This window comes from Chionomys nivalis, chromosome 21, assembly GCF_950005125.1.
Source record: "Chionomys nivalis chromosome 21, mChiNiv1.1, whole genome shotgun sequence".
Lineage (NCBI taxonomy): Eukaryota > Metazoa > Chordata > Mammalia > Rodentia > Cricetidae > Chionomys > Chionomys nivalis.
The window spans coordinates 41,540,241-41,559,202 of record NC_080106.1 but is presented as its reverse complement, the minus strand read 5'-3'; the positions used below and the strand labels follow the sequence as shown (position 1 = coordinate 41,559,202).

The 18,962-nt window shown below is 50.8% G+C and overlaps 1 protein-coding gene across 8 annotated transcripts in view; it reads left to right on the top strand.

Annotated features, from left to right (window-relative positions):
* Cacna1a (calcium voltage-gated channel subunit alpha1 A) overlaps nt 1-18,962 on the top strand; it is a 289,933-nt gene that overhangs the window by 5,181 nt on the left and 265,790 nt on the right. For all 8 annotated transcript variants that reach the window (XM_057754012.1, XM_057754011.1, XM_057754008.1 and 5 more), the window contains exon 2: nt 10,988-11,288. In XM_057754012.1, the coding sequence (XP_057609995.1) occupies nt 11,023-11,288 (266 nt within the window). In that variant the 5' untranslated portion in view covers nt 10,988-11,022. The remainder of the gene's footprint in view (nt 1-10,987; nt 11,289-18,962) is intronic.

Sequence of the window (18,962 nt, the reverse complement as noted above, 5' to 3'; positions counted from 1 at the left end):
CCCAATCCCTTGGAGCTGGAGTAACAGGAAGTTGTGAGCTGCTGGATGTGGGTGCTGGGAGCCAAACTCAGGTCCTGGCGAGAACAGTATGTATCCTGAACCACTGAGCCATCTTCTGGGCCTCACACCCAGCTTTTCTCTTGGGTTCTGGGTTTTGAACTCAGGTCTTCATCTTGCATAACAAAGTACTTTATTGACTCAGTCACTTCCCAGCCCTATTCAGACTTTGTTTAGGTCCAAACTCAAAAGTGATCTCAACTTTTGGCAGCTGAGAGAAAAGCAGAGAAGGGAAAGGACTGGGGCTCTTCAAGGATGCACCCATAATGCCCTGACTTCCTCTCACTAAACCCACCTCTCTAAGTAGCCCTTATCAATTACTCACTGATGACATCATAGCCTCACAAAGCAACACCCCCCTCCAGGGCCCAGCTCTGCTCATAGTTCACTGGGGACCAATCCTACAACACGTGACTCTTGGAGATAACTCAGATCTGTTGAAGGGGCTGTGGGCCACTTCCCGCCGCCCAGCTCCCAGCCACCAGCTAGCTTTACCCGAAATAATTACATGGAAACTATATTCTTTTAGACACTGCCTAGCCCGTTATCTGTAGCCTCTTATTGGCTAACTCTCACATCTTGATTAACCCATTTAAACCATTTCTAATAATTTGTGTAGCACCACGAGGTGGTGGCTTACCAGGAAAGATTCTCGCCTACATCCATCTCTGGTCGGAGAATCATGGTGTCCGCCTCACTTCCCTTCTTCCCAGCATTCTGTTCTGTCTACTCCACCCACCTATGTTCTGACCTATCAGGCCAAGCAGTTTCTTTATTAATTAACCAATGAAAGCAACACATAGAAAGAAGACCCACCTACATCAAGATCCAAACTATAGTAGCCGTCAATAAATGCTTGCTCAAGGCTGGACACTGTGATGCACGAGGTTTACTCACTTGGAAGGCAGAGGCAGGTGGATTGCTGTGAATTCGAGGCCATCTTGGTCTATATACTGAGACTCTACCTTAAGATTGATAAGGTAAAAATATTTGTTCAACAAAGGAGCCATCGATCATCGTGGGCACCCTAACAGATTGACAGGCTGACTCATCAACAAGTCAGTGCCACAGAGACGCCATGCCATCTAGCCAAAGGGGCAGCAAGAGCGAAGAGGTTGGCAGACATCTGCCGATGCCAAACTCGGAGGATTCAAATGCAGAGCCAGCAGAAGGAATTTGAAAGACAAAGACATCCTCTTAGCAAAGGTGCCTCCCGCTGCTGCCTGGGGCTACTGACAGCAGCTTCCTGGAGGCTCAGGAAGAAACACCTGACTCTGTAGACCAGCTGGCCCCCTGCTGCAGCCTAGAGCTTGGCTTACAGGTGCAGTCATCGTGCCTGGCTTGGGACACGTGTGTGTGTGTATGTGTGTGTGTGTGTGTGTATAAAGAGGCCAGATGCCAGCTGTGGGTGCTGTTCCTGAGACTGAGGTCCTCCACCCATCTAGGCTGGAGGTCAGTGACGCTCCTGTGTCCCCCACCTCCATATCACTGGCTGTAAATGTGTGCCACCAGGCCTGGCTTTTCCGTGGGTGCTGGGTATGGGATGCAAGTTCTAATGACCTCCTGGCAGGTACTTACTCCTATGCTATCTCTCAGTCCTCAAATGCAATTAAAATGTATTGCTTGTCTGTTTATTTTTATTTATTGTGTAGGGGTGTGCATGCATAGATGCACGCTGGTCATGTCTTGGCATGTGAAGGTGCGGATGTACATGTGTTTACATGCATGTACAGGCCCTCAGTTGCTCCCTTCCTTGCTGAACCTGGAACTCACTGCTCAGCTCTTCTCCTTGTCTGCTTGCTCACCGTCTCCCTGCTCCACCTCCCAGGGCTGGGGTTGCAGGTGGCTGCCACAGCCACACGGCTTTGACACGGGGTTATGGGTATCTGAACTCTAGTCTTTTGAGCCTCACAAGCAGTTTTAAAGGAAGCATTTTTAACCCATGCTTGGGTGAGGAACCCGAGGATACAAAGGGGACTGTGTTTCACCCTTGTGTGTGAGTCTGTGAAGTATTTCTGTCTCTACTGATAAGAAAATAGGCTCAGAGAAGTGCAATTGTTTACCAAAGTCACACAGCAGTCAGTGGAAGACCTTGGCAAGGAGATTCTGGGGAGGAGACATCTGTCTGCTCTGCCCACCAGAGGCTGAGGCCATTCCAGGTGTGTGTGTTCCTTCATCGCCCCTGCCCTCTGTCCCACTACTGGACCTGGCGTCTGTCCTTAGAAGAGGCACAGAAAGGGAGATGCAGATGCACAGACAGGCAGGGGTGTGGCCAGCATCTTCTGCAGCATGGGGAACGGAAGCATGTCGAGCTGGATGGAGGGGTGAAGAGGAGAGAGGACCTTCAGGGAAGTGAAGGCTGGTTTGTGCCAAGCAGGAGAATGAGGAGATAGTTTCAGCCCAGCGCACGGCGGGTGCTTAGCATGCATGGCCGCTGGGCGGATGCGGGAGGAGAGCTAAGCTGGTGGTAAGCTGGGACTCAGGGGTCATACGCCCATGACCACTAGGCCACAGTCTGGGGTCTCCCCCACTCTGCCCTGCAGTCCATGCCAAAGCCCTGAGCCCACCTATGTGTGGGCCTGTCCTAGGCACACTGAGATCACGCCATCTGGCTGGGGATGGGCACGGATGGAAGTGTACCAGCTGTGAGCAGGTTTCTCCTCACTAGGGCCCACACTTTGGCTGATGCCCACCTGCCGGTCTCAGCCTGGCATTCAACCTTTGCCATCTGGTCTGGCAGTTTGTTTAGCTCTGTCCTCATGGGACTTTTGCCCCAAGCCATGAGAGTGCTCACTGACCCCAATTTGATTTAATTTTTTTCCTCTCCCACCTTGCTTTATGCTGTCTGAACAACGATTCTAAGGTGCCCAAGATGGAGCAGCTATGAAAACAGGGCTTAAGTAAGATCCCCCAGCTAGTGTGGTCTGTGGCTGCGATGCTCTGGAGAGGCCCAGAAGCGGGATGGGCGGGGCTTCGAGGGTGGGCGGGGCTTGCTGACTGCCAGCCTGGTTTCAAGGGAAGGAGAGAAGAATGAAACAGTAGATTACCCCAGGTCCTCTTCTAGCTTGTGAGTGCGCACACACACACACACACACACACACACACACACACACACGGCTTAGGCGTGCACACAAAGATGGGTGCACATTTTTTGAACACTTGGTAAAAAAAAAGTTTTTTACACATTAGAAAACTTGTAAATATGTATATGAAATTGAACATTTTGGGTTTGTGAGCTGGCCCAGAGAGCAAAGGTACTTGCCACCGATCGTGAAGATGAGTTCGATGCCTGGAACCCACATGGTGGAAGGAGAAAACATCTCCTGCAAGTTGTCCTCTGACCTCCATACGTACATCATAGCATTCCTGTGCCCACACATATGCACGCACAAACACACACATGTGTTCTACATACATGCATGTGTTGTGTGTGGTATCTGTACATATGTATATATGTTGTGTATGTGTAAATGCCTGATATATATGTGTGCTTATGTGAATGACATATGTACATGATACATGTATGCATGTGCATGCTGTATAAACATATGTGGATTTGTTGTATATATGTGTGCTGTGCATGTGTGTGTTTTATATGTATATACATGTATGTTATATATGTGTGTGGTACATGTGTGTGTTGTATGTGCACATGTATGCCTGTGTTCCTGTGTATATTGTAGGTACATGTGTGTGTGTGTGTGTGTGTGTCCACGCACACGTGTGCAGAAGCTATGGGAGGCTCTTGGGCATCTGTTCTCTCACTTTCCACCTTAATCCTTAGAGCGAGAGTTTCTCATTGAGCCTAGAGCCTGGTGGGAAGCCAGGGCCCTGAGAGCCTCCTGTGTGTCCCCCACGGAACGAGGTTTATAGGCTTTCATTGACACTTTCGTTTTATTGTCAAGGGAATGCTGGGAATTTGAACTCAGGTCCTCATGTCTACACAGCAAGTGCTCCTACCCCCTGTGCTGTCTCCCGAGCTTAACAGATGCTCTCTTTAAAGAACACCTGGGTTGCACTAGTCAGGGTTCTCTAAAGGAACAGAACTGATAGAATGTATATATATATATATATAATATTTGATAAATATAATAAATAAATATAGTAACAATAAAACAAATAAATATAATATTTGATCTCTCTCTATACACACACACTATATATATATATATATATATATATATATATATATATATATATATATATATATGATTTATTGGACTGGCCTACAACCTGTAGTCTAGGTAGGTCCTCAATGGCTGTCTCACTATGGGTGGGCTGAGAAGCAGCAGGTCAGATGAGCTTGCCAGCAGGAGTGAGGGCTTGCAGGCAAGAGGCACAGCTTCCTCTTCCATGTCCTTTTACGGGGGCTGCCACTAGAGAGTGTGTCCAGATTTAGGGTGGGCTTTCCCACCTCACGTGATCCAACTAAGAACTCCCCTCATAGGTGTGTCCACCTGCTGGAGTTTTATTGATTCTGATGTGGTCAACTTGACAGCTAAGGTCAGCCATCACACATGTTCTCAGCAGAACCCAAGTCTGTCATACTCCAGTGCCATCTATAAACTGGTGTGCAGCCTTGGGCCAGGTCTGTCAAACCCCAGCGCCATCTATAAACTGGTGTGAAGTCTTAGCCCAAGTCTGTCAAACCCCAGCACCATCTATAAACTGGTGTGAAGCCTTGGTTCAAGCCTGTCATACCCCAGCACCACCTATAAACTGGTGTGAAGCCTTGGCTTGCCGCTAAGCTTTGTCTGCAGTGGGCTTAGGACACCCAGTACTTGTCACGCTGTGTCAGCTGGAGAATAAAGGCAGGTGACGAGTCTGACCCTGTGCTGCACAGAAGCCATTTTTCCAAATAACCTGAGTTGACTGAACCTGGACACTGCGAACTCACAGCCATGTATCAGGGCATCGCTCTGCACAAACTCCATTGTTGATGCTCTAACTCCCAATAGGGTGGTCTTAGACAATGCTCCAGGGAACTTTAAATTGTGCACTCTTTGAAATAGCAAGTCTCCTCCAGGAATTCAGACTATAGCAGGTGGCAGATCTCTGTTTAGGGCACTGACTGCAACATTTGGACAACAGAAAAAAAAAATCCAGAAGACTGGTCTTTCACAGTGGAGAGTGCTGTAGTGCTGTAGTTCAGGAGGGTGAGTCGGGAGGGCAGCTTCAGTCCAGGAGTTCAAAGCCAGCCTAGAAAACATAGCCAGACCCCCTCTCTAACAAGAGAAAGAGAAGGAGGGGAAGAGAAGGGGGTGGGAGAGGAAGGCAGACAGACAAATAGACAGACAGAGCAAGACACACACAGAGAGAGAAGGAGGGGAAAGGAGGGGTGGGAGGGGGAGACAGACAGACAAATAGACAGACAGACAGAGCAAGACACATGGAGAGAAGGAGAGGGAGAGAGACAGAGAGAGACACACAGAGGGAGCGAGGAAGAGAGGGAGGGAGAGAGACAAACAGAATTAGACAGAGACAGAGACACATAGAGAGGGAGCAAGGAAAAGAGAGAGGGAGGGAGAGAGACAAACAGAATCAGACAGACAGACAGAGACACACAGAGAGAAGAAGGAGAGAGAAAGGGGCAGAAAGAAACAAAGAGAGACAGAGAGACAGAGACACACACAGTGAGATACAGAAACAGAGACAAAGAGAGCAACCAGGGAGAGGAGAGAGAGAGAGAGAGAGAGAGAGAGAGAGAGAGAGAGAGAGAGAGAGAGAGAGAGAGAGAGAGAGAGAATATGCCGGGACTTGACTTGGAGGAAATGAAGAAAACACAAAAATGGGGACCCACAGAAAAGTGGGGACCCAGCAGACTGGACTCTGATGGAGAAGCTACAGCATCCCAGAACTCAGTGTGTTTGTTAGCTACAGATGAATCCCCGAGTGAATGAGGTCCTGAGTGAGTGTGTGCTGTTGACATGGGCACAGCCATGACAAGGACTCCAGTGCCTCAGATGCATGGGGAAATGGCAAAATCTTCCCGGGGCAAAGATCAGAGGGATGGCAAAGCCATCCTAAGCTCTGAGTGAGAATGTTGACAGTGTGTACAGAAAACGTCTATCATAGCTTCTCCCCTAGATGCTGGCAGTCTGCAGACTGCTCCTATAGAAATTAGCTAAACCTGCCCCCTTCATCCAGCTGCATGCCACAATCCCGCCTCATTGTATATCTGTACGTAATAACCCTGGTCAGGTCCTTCTCCAGGAGCCATCTGATTGCTGGAGCCACACAAGATGGTCCAGGCTTGACAATGGGCATCAGCCCCGTCTCAGGTGTGACTCACATCATATGGGCAGGCAAACACCCTACCTATACCGTGCACATGGGGTCTGGCCTGTGAGGCTGTCACATTCATGCAGTGGCTTCCAGCTTATCTTCTCTCTCCATTGTCCCTTCTCACACCCAGCTGCACCCAGGTGAGGCATGTCCCATGTGCTCTGTCTTTTTCTCTGTTGGACAAGCACAGTTGGTGAGATGGGCACACCTGCTTGCCAGGTCCGCAGGTGCCTGTACCAGCTCCAGCTGCGGAGTGCCTACCGGTGGCCAAGGGTTGCTGGTCTGCCGTGTGTATACACAGGACAGCTGGGACTACTGAGCAGCTCATGGGAGTGGGGCACCTCCTTTCTGGGACAGCGATTCCCAGACCCTGCAGAGTCTTACTCCTGCCTGCACAACATCCAAACTCCAGGGCTACCCAGCATTCCTCACATCCCAACGTTGCTCCTGTCTCCAGAGCCAGACCGCCCTGAAGGCTCAGGACTCTGCATCTGGCACGCCCTCCTTGTTGGCAGCTTCCATGTCTTTGGAACCAGGCAATCATGAACTAAAAATGTTTTAAAGGGCTGGGTCATGGCTCAATGGTGAGTGCTGGCTTCAATCCCTAGTACGATGGAAACTGGGTGTTCTGGAACCTGCCTTTAATCCCATCATTTGGGAGCAGAGGCAGGAGGATCAGGAGTTCATTGTCATTCCTAACTACATAATGAGTTCAAGGCTAGCTCTGACTGCATGTGGCGTCACCTCTCCATACAAAATTTTTTTTAAAAAATATTTATTTATTTATTTAGTATACAATATTCTGTCTGTATGACTGAAGGCCAGAAGAGGGCACCAGACCTCTTTACAGATGGTTGTGAGCCACCATGTGGTTGCTGGGAATTGAACTCAGGACCTTTGGAAGAGCAGGCAATGCTCTTAACCACTGAGCCATCTCTCCAGCCCTCCATACAAAATTTTTATTTTTTTTTTAAGATTTGTTTTATTACCTTAAATTATGTATTGGGGGGCGTGGCGAATACCTACACATGTGAGCGCAGGTGTCTGCTGAGTCTAGAAAAGGCCTGGAGCTGGAGTTACAGGCAGCCACCCCTCCAGCATGGGTGCTGGGAAGAGTAACAAACACTCAACTGCTGTGCCATCTCCGCTGATGCCGCCCACTTACACGTAAATGGCATCGCTAGTGGATACGGACATATTCTGTCTCCATCACTCTTCCCCAAGCCATGCATGCTAACAGCAATCGACACGCCACCCGTGTCAGAATGCAGGCTGTGTGCAGGCCAAGTGGGCTTTGTGGAGAGGACTGGATGCTCGTGCATTGCGATCACACGGGTCCTGGGAGCAAACCCCTGGGGACACTGAGGGACCCCATTCGTATCATGGTCCTGTGCTGATTCCGAGGCTCGGAAGCTGAAAGTGTGCAGGGTCCCAAGCTAGTTGTTACATTCTGGGTAAAGATGGGCGGATGGCCTTCCAGGTGCACCATGTCTCTTTTCTCCTGAAGCAGGGTATGGATGCCATGTGAGGGCTTGGAGGATGCCTCACGACGTCTCTGGGTGAGCTTGTTCCTAGGAACACTGGAGGATGTCCCATTTATCCACCATCTACTCCTTCCCCTCCCATTTTGGCTGGAATTGGAAGCTTGCACATGCTAGGCAGGGGCTCTCCCTCTGAGTCACGTCCCTAGCCCCTCACTGGGGGATTCTAGGCAGGCTGTCTGTGACTGAGCCACGCTCCCTAGCTCCTGGTATTTTCTGTGTTAGTTCAGGAATAGATACATAATCCACAGCACACTACACTTGTGAGAGTCTTCCTTTGTGTGTGCACAGAAAAGTTAGTTAGGGGCAGACTACTCTGTCAATGGGCAGGAACTTCGTTGCAGGGGTCAGTGGGACAGGTCCACGCCCCCACCTCTCATGATCAGTCGCATGTTTGTAAAACAGTACATTGTCGCAGGGGTCAGGGAGACAGGCCGATGCCCCCACCAAAACAGCTGGCGGCTGTTAAAGGCATAGTGCTTGGGGTGGGAGCAGCGGGAAAGTATTTGCCTCAAACACAAAGCCTTCAGGATGCTCACAGTTTAGAATGAGGGTGCAGGGGCAGGAGAGGGAAACGTGAAGGCACAGGAAGGATGGATCTAGTAAACCCCACAGGTTCCAGGATTTGACGAGACTGGAGGGTTCCTGCCCTGGTCATGGAGTATGATGGAATTTAAGAAGGTAAATAGCAAGGAGCAAGGCCTTGTGATCTGGGGCTGCTTTGTTCTCTGCATTTATGTATGGAACATACATAGATGCTGGAGTTGCTTGTGTCTGTGCAAGAAGCTTCCGAATTGCATTAGCTTGTGCCACGTTTCCAACTGGTTTTGAGAAGCTCAGGTAGGGGAAATGAGTTTGGGCTTGAAAAGACGCCACAAGGAAAGGATTGATTCCAAACAGCACGTCCCACGGCACTCTGAAAACTAGAGAAGTCTTCCCTATGGTCCGCAAGGCCCAGAGCGATCTCCTCATCACCTTCCATGCTCACATTCTCCACTTTCCTCTTTACTTAGGCCTTCCCATGAGCCCTTGCTTGGCCTGTGAGCAAACCTCACACAGTTCTGCCTCAGGGCCTTTGCACGCTGCTATGGAGGGATGGAAAGCCTTTCATTCAAATGCCTGCGTGATTTCGGCATCACCTTCAGGTCCCTGCTTGGCAGTCACCTCCACAGTGGCCTTCTCTGAGCTTCATTTAATGCATAACTGGCTCCCAACACATCCTGTCAAGCCTTTGTAAAGGCTAAATTGAGTGCTGCCTGAAACTGATATATTCAAGTGTAATCCCAAGTACCTTCAGACGAGGCTGCATTTGGAGAAAGGGCCTTTTAAATAGGTAACCCACGAGCTGGGGATGTAGCTCGGTTTGGTGTGGTGCTTGCCTGGCATACACAGGGCATGCTCACCCCCCAGCCCTGAATACACAAGGCATGCTCAACCCCCAGCCCTGAATACACAAGGCATGCTCAACCCCCACCCTGCATACACAGAGCATGCTCAACCCCCACCCTGCATACACAGGGCATGCTCAACCCCCACCCTGCATAAAGCCAGCCGAAGAATCACACATCTGTAATCCCAGTACCCAGGAGGATTCTTGCAGGCTGGAGGTCAGCCCAGGCATCAGAAGGAGAATGTCTCAAACAACAGCCTCCCCTGCCCACTGATGCTCTGTGCTCTTGGCACAGTATAAGGGCCAGTTGCTTTGACAAAGGCCAGGGCATACAGTGGCCCTTGTGGATGGGGAAAGCTCTCCGTTCCCACAGCGAATCTGTCCTGAACACACATGTATGATTTTCCTTGTCCTTATTCCCAAACAACAGCATGTCGGCCACACTCACAGCATCCCCACTGTGTCCCAGAGCTCTTAGAGAGACTGGAGTCTGTAGGACTGTGTTTTACACTCTGTAAGTCTATGCCTTTTCTCTAAGGGACCTCTAAGGGGACCTAGCCTCTGTAGGATTTGGGGTCTCTGGCAGTCCTGGGTGACAGTGGACAGCTGGCCTTGCTGACAGCAGCCCAAGGTCCACCCTGTCCCTGCTGATTCTCTCCATGGTACTCTTCTGCTCCTGCCTTATTCTGGTCCCTGTCCGTCCCTCTCTCCCTGGGATGTCTTCTCTGCACGGGAAGCGGCTTCTTCATCTATCCACAGCACAGAGGCCACATCCCCAGCACCCAGCCCAGAGCCAGTTACACACTCGGTGTTTGTTGAATGAGTAAATGAGAGACCACAACGATGCTAAGTCCCCAGTTCCTCTGGTTTTGAGACCCCAGCGACTAGTGGGTGTGGTAGTAGAGTTTATCGCCTTCCCTCCCCGAACAGTGGCTGAAAAGAAGAAGACACGTGTTTTCACACTGAGCCTTTCCGTGCAGTCCAGATGCCCATCAAGCTCTCCATTCCCCTGCCTCAGCCTCCTGAGTGCTGGACTTGCAAGTGTGAGCCACCTTGCTCCTGTCCTCCTCAGTCTTAAAGCACTGTGCTCATCAGAGTGGCTGGGATGTTTCAGCCCAAGAAATGGTGACTTGAACAGGCAGACCTCTGGCCTCCACACACATATGCATACATGTTCATGTGCGATGTGACTGAATGCACATGAACACAGACAACACATTAAAAAAAATGAGATGAAAAAGCGTTGGTCCCCTTGCGCTCTCTACACACCAAAAGGAAACAGATGGAGACCAGATGTCTAGCCCAGCACATTTGAGCTTGAACTTGCCATCAGGGGTCTGGAGTTTACAGAACTCAGAGAGTAGGGGCTCTAGAGGGTCCATTCCGCAGAAGGAAACATCTAGATGCGAGAAAACGCCTCTACCCCAACCCACCCCAGTCTGGCTGGCATCTGGAGCCAGGTGGTCCAAGTGCTCAGCATCAGCCACACCCTTGTGCCCTTTCAACCCATGGCCTGTGTTGCCCGGCAACTGCTAGAAGTGTCTTTCCTGTCCCCCAGTTGCCAAGGGAATACTCAGTCCTGGCAGCCAGGCCCGGGGTGCTGAACTTCCGGGTGCAGGGTGGGGTGGCCTCTGCTGCCCACACCTGCTCGCGTGGCCCTGGCTTCCTTGTAGCTTCTCTCACTCTGCTCTCCCCGTCTTCCTTCTCCCTCCAGTGTCCTCTCCTGGGATTTCTGAGTGAGGTCCATGGATGCCGAAGGCCTCCTGGGGCTCTGACCCCATGCTTCCTCCACTCAGTCATGACGTCCTGCACTGCCCAAGCTGCCAAGGCGCGGACTGCACTCTGGCAGGCTCACGGAGGCCCCTGCACGTCTCGTGGTCACAGCAGATGAGCGGCAGCCTCGACGGGCCAACTCTGAAACGGCGTGGTGGCGTGGTGGACCACCGGGATGTCATCTTGGCCCACCAAGCACACAAAATGCATAGCACCCCTCAGGCCAGAAGGAAAGAGTGGGAGTAAGTATGTGCGGGTCGGGGTGTTCGTGGGCTCGTGGGCCAGTCGGACGGAGCTGGCAAGCTTCAGGGTACTCAATGTGCTGATAAGCTATGTGGTTACTGAAGACTCAACACTCCGCCTGTGAGTTGCCTTGAATTCTCTGAGCCGGCTTTGTGAAGGACCCAGGTCTCCTGCAAGCAGTGCAGCCAGAAAGGGCTGGCAGAGGGACAGATGCTTCTGCTGGGGATGTGGTGGGGAAAGGCTGAAAAATGTTGCCTTCTAGAAGCAACCCCAGAACCGCCATCGGCTCTCACTGCAGTTTCCAGAGCCAGGGATAGACCTTTGCGCTGAAGGCAGAGTGGGAGGCCAGCTTGGGTTGGGAGAATGTGGTGCTTTCCTGACTGGTTTGTTGTCCCCAAGTGGGCCTGGGGGGGATAGGGGATTGCGGTTGGGGTGGGGAGAGCAGCTACCTGGTGCTTGGGACTGAAAACCTCTTCCCAGGTTCCTTCAGTGGTTGTGGAAACCAGTCGCGCTGAGATGCTCCTTTGCCCTTGCTTTTCTAGGCAGATTGCCTAAGGCTTACTAAACACGTTTTTCCCCCAAAGGTGCAAAGCCGGGGAGGGTTCCTGGGCTGACAATGATGGCTGTGATTTGAGCACCCGTAACAGCACAAGCAGCTGATGCTGGTGGGACAGAAACCATCAGCTCAAGTCTTAAGGGGTCCCTCCATCTCCACATACTGCCTGTCTCAGAGAGGCTCAGTGTGTGGTCAGCCTGCTTCTCTGCAGCTGTCGCTGTTTTCTTCTGTTTGAGGAGGCTGGGGTGCTGGGTGAAGCCAGTGGGTGCTGGTGCGCGTGTACAAATACAAGGGCCTGACCACGTGTGGCAACTGGTTTGAAGTATAACTTCTGGGGAGTGGCTGCTGCATGGGACCTCTCAGGTGGCCCTAGAGATTATGGCGACACCTGGTGGCATCTACAGGCAGCAACTATCCGACCTTAATCTCCCCATGCTCCCCAGTGGTCCCATCCTTATATCATCCCATGCACCCCTGATTTCCCCTCCCTCCTCCACTCACACACCTATGTCCAACCCATGCACTCTTCAGCCCATCTGTCAACCCATCCATCCATCCATCTTTTCATAGGTGCCGGGATAGGACCTTTCCAGGGCTTCTCCCCAGCCCCTTCCTCTTCAGCTCCCCCACTCAACTCTCCCTTGCTTGGTTCTCTCAGAAGCAATGAGACTCTTGAGTATTCCTGCACACTTGCTGCAAGAAAACTTTTTTTTAGGGATGGAAAAGTGCTTTGTGTGCATATGGAGAGGGGCGGGCCATGGCACGCAGGTGGAGGTCAGGTGACACCTTGCTTCCACTGTGTGGCTTCTGGGAATTGGACTGAGGTTGTTGGCTTTAGAAGCAAGTGCCTTAACCTGTTGAGCCATTGTTTCTGTGCAAGGAGAGTGGTTTAAAGAACTGGAAAACACTGTGGTCCCAGGAAAAAGATGTGTGCAATAATGAGACTGAATACTCACTTAGCCGCTGTGAGCTCAGCTCTTTTGGCCTTCCTGTGCAGGCTCGGCCCTGGCCTAGGCTGCTTTCAACTTATCCCCAATGTAAGCCCTTTCTGTTGGCCACAGTATAGCTGGTAGACTTTACTGATCCCTGGTCCCTGATCTACTGTGGGATCTGAGCCAAGTCCCTAGTCTCTCACTGGGGGATTCTAGGCAGGGTCTCTACCACTGAGCCACACCCACAGTCCTTTACTGGGGGATTCTAGGCAGGGTCTCTACCACTGAGCCACACCCCAACCCTTCACTGGGGGATTCTAGTTAGGTATTCTTCTGCTATGCTTTCTATCCTTGTCATGAAAACAATTTTCGGACAAACCCCTGTCATATTTACTACTTGTATCTGCTTCCCGAGTGTTGAGTTATGACTGGAGGCAGATCTTGATGTATAGCACAGGCTGGCATCACACTTGTGACCCTCCAGTCTTGGCCAAAACTCGAGGAACTCCAGGCCTTCCTGTGAGGGTTAGTGTTAACTGCCAACTTGACAGAATCCAGAGACATCAGAGAAGGACCTCTGGGTGGTTATGCTGGTTTTGTGGATTGAAACATAAGATCTGCCCTCAGCAGACTCTTCATTGGTTCCCAAACTGTATAAAACAGAGAAAACAGATTGAGTGCCAGTTCACACATCAGTTTACCCCTCTCTACTCTTCACTGGGGCACAGTGTGAACCACAGCCTTAGCCATCTCTCTCTGCCCTTCACTGGGCACAGTGTGAGCATCTGTCTTAGGCTCCACTGTAGCGGTGATGGGCTGACCTTATGAACAGGGAGCTGAGACCCACCTTTCCCACTGACGTCTCCGCAGAGCATTATGGCACTGGAACAAGACATGGGTTCTAAGTCCATTCCCCTGCCTTGGGGTTTGCTTTCCCCTAGGACACTGCTCTGTGTAAGTGTTTTCGCTCTGCACATGTTCGAGTAGAAGTCACCCAAACCCCACAAGTCCATGATCGCATTCAATAGTTGCCAGGATTTCTAGGTTCGTGTGACAAAGCCACTCTTTTCTTTCTTGTTTTCTGAGAATCGTAGAGCAGATCTCAGCTCTTAACCCGCGTTATAAGCCCCATCTACATCTCTAAAGCACACGACTTCCCCACCCCACCCCCAGTTTTATCATCACACTGACAGCATCAGTCACAATGCTCACAGCCCTTGTAACTGGTGGACTTTCCGCTTTCCTGAATCTTTTTTTTTTTTTTACACTGATCTCTTGGAGAAAGGGGTCTCTGTGTTATGTTTGTTTTTTTTTTTTTTTTTTTTTTTTTTTTTTTTTTTTTTTTTTTTTTGGTTTTTCGAGACAGGGTTTCTCTGTGGTTTTGGAGCCTGTCCTGGAACTAGCTCTGTAGACCAGGCTGGTCTCGAACTCACAGAGATCCGCCTGCCTCTGCCTCCCAAGTGCTGGGATTAAAGGCGTGCGCCACCACCGCCCGGCTCTGTGTTATGTTTGATTATTGATTCTGCTTTTGCAATGGAGAAGGACACAGAGAACCTAGCTGAGCCAGCGAAGGCTCCAGCATTATCACCAGCCACCTCCAGAGCTTGCTGCCTTCCTAACTGGTGCCGAATCCCTGTCCCTATGTGGTCATTGATGTAGGGGGCTCCTAGGGATGAAGTGTGTGAATGGTCATCTCTGGCTGGATCAGTCTGAGCTATGGAATAGCCAAATCAGAGCATCCTTACTTGCCTTCTTCTCCTCTCCCTTCTTTTTTTCTCCCCTCCTTTCCCTGTCCTTCCCTCCTATTCTAGCCTTGACCTCCTGATATTCCTGCCTCTGCTTCCCAAGTGCTGGATTATAGGTGTGGGCCACGAGGCTCTTAACCACTGAGCCATCTCTCTACAGCTGCCCCACCCACTTTTTTCTTAAAGTTACATTGATGGACTGTGTAGGGGAGCGGTAGGGTGCTTGCCTAGCTTCCCCAGCCCCAGGCTCCATCCCCAGCCCCTCAGGAAAGCACAAATACTGACTTGTGCTCTCTAGGGAAGCCTGTGGTGACCGCACTTGCTCTCCCTGAGCTCACCAAGAAGTGAGGGAAGTGGGTGAGTTACCATAGCCATCACTTTCGATAAATTATGTGGTGGGAATATGTGAAATCCTTTCTTTTAGCCATTTTCAGATTAAATTGTTAACCGGAATTGCAGGCTCACAGCTTCCAAGGCCCATGGTCACCAGCTCCAGGTTCTGGGTTATGTGGGCGAGAATGTCATGGTGGGCTGTGTGGTGGAGCAGAGCGTCTCACCTCAAGGCCTGCTGGAAGGAGAGAGGGATAAGGATTCTAAATGCTTACTGGGGTCCAGCCCCCTGTGACCTCACTTTCTCCCACTGGGCTCCACCCCTCAAAGGTTCCACTACTTCCGGATAGCACCACAGGCTTCAGCAGAAGACCTTTGGGGCGCACCTCAGGTGCAAATCATAACAGGAAGTGGCCTGGGACACTTCAAATATACACCTCCAGTGACATGCCACCTCCAAGCAGTCCCCAGCAATTCAGCCTGAATTCAGCCTGGATGCTTTAACCCATCAGAAGGGTGAGTTCTGCCATGATCCAGGCCCAACTCAATAGCACCACCTGTGGACCAGGCACTAAGCAATGAGCTTCAAACTCCTGCATCTGGTGACTGTTTTTGCTCTCCCCCCCCCCATTTTGTTTTGATTTGGTTTTTTTACGAGCTTTTTGAATGTTTTCTGGACATTCACAGACCCAGGACGGTCAGGTGTGTGATGTGAGTATAAGTGCGTGCAGGTGTGTGTTGAGCCAGAGGTTATCCTTAGGCGTCCTTCCCCTGGTGCCCAAGCAGGCCAGAAGAGGGCGCCTCTCTTCTGTTAGAGTTACGGGCGCAAGGAACGCTCTCAGGAGTGGTCTCTCTCCTTGCTGGTTTAGCCCCAGAGCTGGGATTAACCACACCTGACGTTTTACATGGGTTCTGGGGATAGAAGTCAGGACCTTCAGCTTGCATGACAAGCACCTTACTCCCTGAGCCATCTCCTCTGGCCCCTCCTTAGTGTTTGCCTGTAGTCGGACATGGTGTCCCTACTTCTGGAAACATTTGGGGATAGTTTTGTCTCATAACGCAAGAACTGTCTTTGAAACGGACTGTTTGGCTCCTTTGGCCGAAAAATGTTTCCTTTAGAGCCTTTTAGGAACGGGGTTTGCTGACTGGTGGGTGAGAACTGTTGGCTTCCAGCTGTAGGTTCTATAGCAGATCACCAGGTGGCGCTGTGGTCCACGAGTTGAGCAGGTGCCCCCCCCCCCCCCAGCCTAAAATCTAGCTCTCCAGTCCGCACCTCCTGGTCTTCTGCTTCCCGCCTTTAGGGGGCAGGGTTCTGAGACACTAATGGCAGCTCCCTCAAGATGCCAATTCTTACCAGAGTATAACCGATCCTCACCCAAAAGGCCAGCTCTTTTTAAAGCACAGCGAGTCTGGCAAAAATCCGTTGCAGGAAGATGACCCAGTGGGTAGAGGTGCTTTCTGCACAAGTCTGGAGAGCTGCGTTCAATTCCTGGAACCCAAGCAAGTGTTCCGGAAGACACTCAGTTCTACAGAGTTATCTTCTGGTCCCCACATGTGTGTTGTGGCACAGGTGTGAGAGCGTCCATACACAGTAAGAGCAACTGGAACATTTAATTTTTTAAAAATTACTTATTATGTATACAGTATTCTGCCTGCAGGTAGACGGGCAGGCCAGAAGGGGGCGCCAGATCTCATTGAAGATGGTTGTGAGCCACCATATGGTTGCTGGGAATTGAACTCAGGACCTCTGGAAGAGCAGTCAGTGCTCTTAACCGCTGAACCAACTCTCCAGCCCGCAACTGGAATAGATCAATTGGGATTGGGGTTGTGACTTAGTGTCAGGGCTCTTGCCTAGCATGTACAGAGTTCGAATCCTGATCCTACCACTCACTGATCCTGACGGTGGGAGGCCCCTCCCTCTCTATCCCAGTTTCCTGGCTGTAATGTGAAGACAGCGACAGCATCCAGCTCTGGGGGACAAACATTTCCTTTTGTGTGGGGTGTATGCATGTTTGTGTGTGCAGGTGCGTATGCACACGTGTAAGCATGTGTATGGACGTCAGAGGTCATCACGAGTGTCATTCTTCAGGAACCCTCCACTAGCTTTGTTTCTTTAGTGAAGGTCTCTCTTTGTAGCCTTGGCTGTCCTGGAACTCACAGAAATCTTTCTGCTTCTGCCTCTCGAGTGTGTGCCACCATGCCTGGCTTCCACTCTGGTTTTAAACACAAAGTCTCTCACTGGGTCCTGAGGCTCATCAGTTAGGCTAAGCTGACTGATCAGCAAGTCCAGGGATTTTTCTGACTCTGCTTCCCTCATGCTAGGGTTACATAGGTGCAAGAAGCCTGGCTTTCTCCGTGGGTTCAGGGATGAAGCTGAGGTCCTCATGCTTGGAAGGCGAACACTTTCTGCACTGTTTCCTCTCCACAACCTGAGGCGGCACCTTCTCTAACAGAGCAGGCTCGCAGGCGCTCTGCGTCTGGTCTCTGCACCTCAAGGCAGAAAGGACAACTGGTCTCAGTGGCTCATCCCCACAAGGAAAAGAAAACAACCTAACCAAACTGAAACCTGACTTTTAAAAAGGAGCTGCTTGGGAATCAGTACATTTTTTTTTTTTTAAGGGGAAGGCAGGTTGAACAATTCTAGCCTAGTTGATATTAAAAAGAAATAGGTCTGGTCCCAGGGCACTGCTTTTCCAGTGCAGCTGGCTGGCTTGCAGGGCAGAGAGACCCTCTTTTTGTCCTTTGAATACTGGCCTTGGCTTCGAGCCACAGAGGAAGGTCTGCAGAGGCTCTGGAGTGCCCGCCCCTCCCTCAGTGCCTGGCAGGCTCTCCATGCTAGCTGCTGGCTCCTCAGTGTCTTATTAGCACATGTCCCTGAAGTCACCCTTCTGAGATTTTTTTTTTTCTGAGACAGGGTTTCTCTGTGTCCAGGACTGTTCTGGCTGTCCTGGAACTTGATTTGTAGACCAGGCTGGCCTCGAATTCCTTGAGATCCTCTTGCCTCTCCCTTGCAAGTGCTGGGATTAACAGACATGTGCTCCCACCACCCAGCCACCCCTCTGATCTTATAGGACTTTTGATGTAGGATTCAGCTGTGCCTCCAGTTCCAAGTCTCCAACAGCCGCAAGCCATCCCTTTTTCATGGGGCTTGTGAGCTTGAGCTGTCCTGTCCCTTCCTGTCTCTTACAGCCAGGTAAGATGCTAAGCTTTCCACACCCCACATTCATGTTTTGACACAGGGTCTCTGATTGGCCTAGAGCTTGCTAATGGGGCAAGGCTGGCTGGCTAGTGAGCCCCAGAGATCTGCCCGTCTTCATACCCCAGTGCTGGGAGTGAAGGGAAAGGTGCCGGTTCAGGACCCCCAAGATCAAGTTCTCAGGTCCTCGTGTTTGCATGGCAAAAACAGGACTTTACCACCGGAGCCATTTCCCCAGCCCCGTCACACTTTCTAGATGGTGACTGTGCACACGAGCAGACCTGTAATTTTGTTTGTTTTGTTTTGCTTGTTGTTTCTGCAGAGACTGACTCTGCAGTGCAGACTGGGTTGGAATCATGCCCCTTCTGCCTCAGTCTCCCCAGTGTTGGGATGATTCATGTGGCTCACCGCTGGCCCCTGCAGGTTCTGCTAGTGACTCCACTCAAACGGACCCCTTGACTCTGTCTCGGGCTGTGCTTTCTCCCCTGGGTCAAATCCCACCACTCCATCTGTTGTTCCTCGTGTTTTGTTGTTTTGGGGTTTTGTTTCCTATGGTTTTGAGGATGGAACTAGGGACCTCATGTGTGTCAACCATGCTCTCTACTTCCAGGCAACAGTCAGAATATTCTTTTATTTTTAAAAATAATTTTGTTTCTCTCTCGCTCTGTGTGTGTGTGTGTGTGCCAAGTGTTCAGACGCCTTCAAAGGCTAGAGAAAGGCATTTGATTTCCCTGGAGTTAGAGTTGCAAGCAGTCATGAGCCTGACTGGATACTGGAACCAAAGTCAGGTCCTCTGGGATAGTCTGAGATAGCAACTAACAATGCTCTCAAAAGCTGAGCCATCTCTCTAGCCCAGGCCAGCCCTGAACTTCAAGGCCATCATGCCTGGCCTTAAGTGCTTTTGCCTTCAAGGC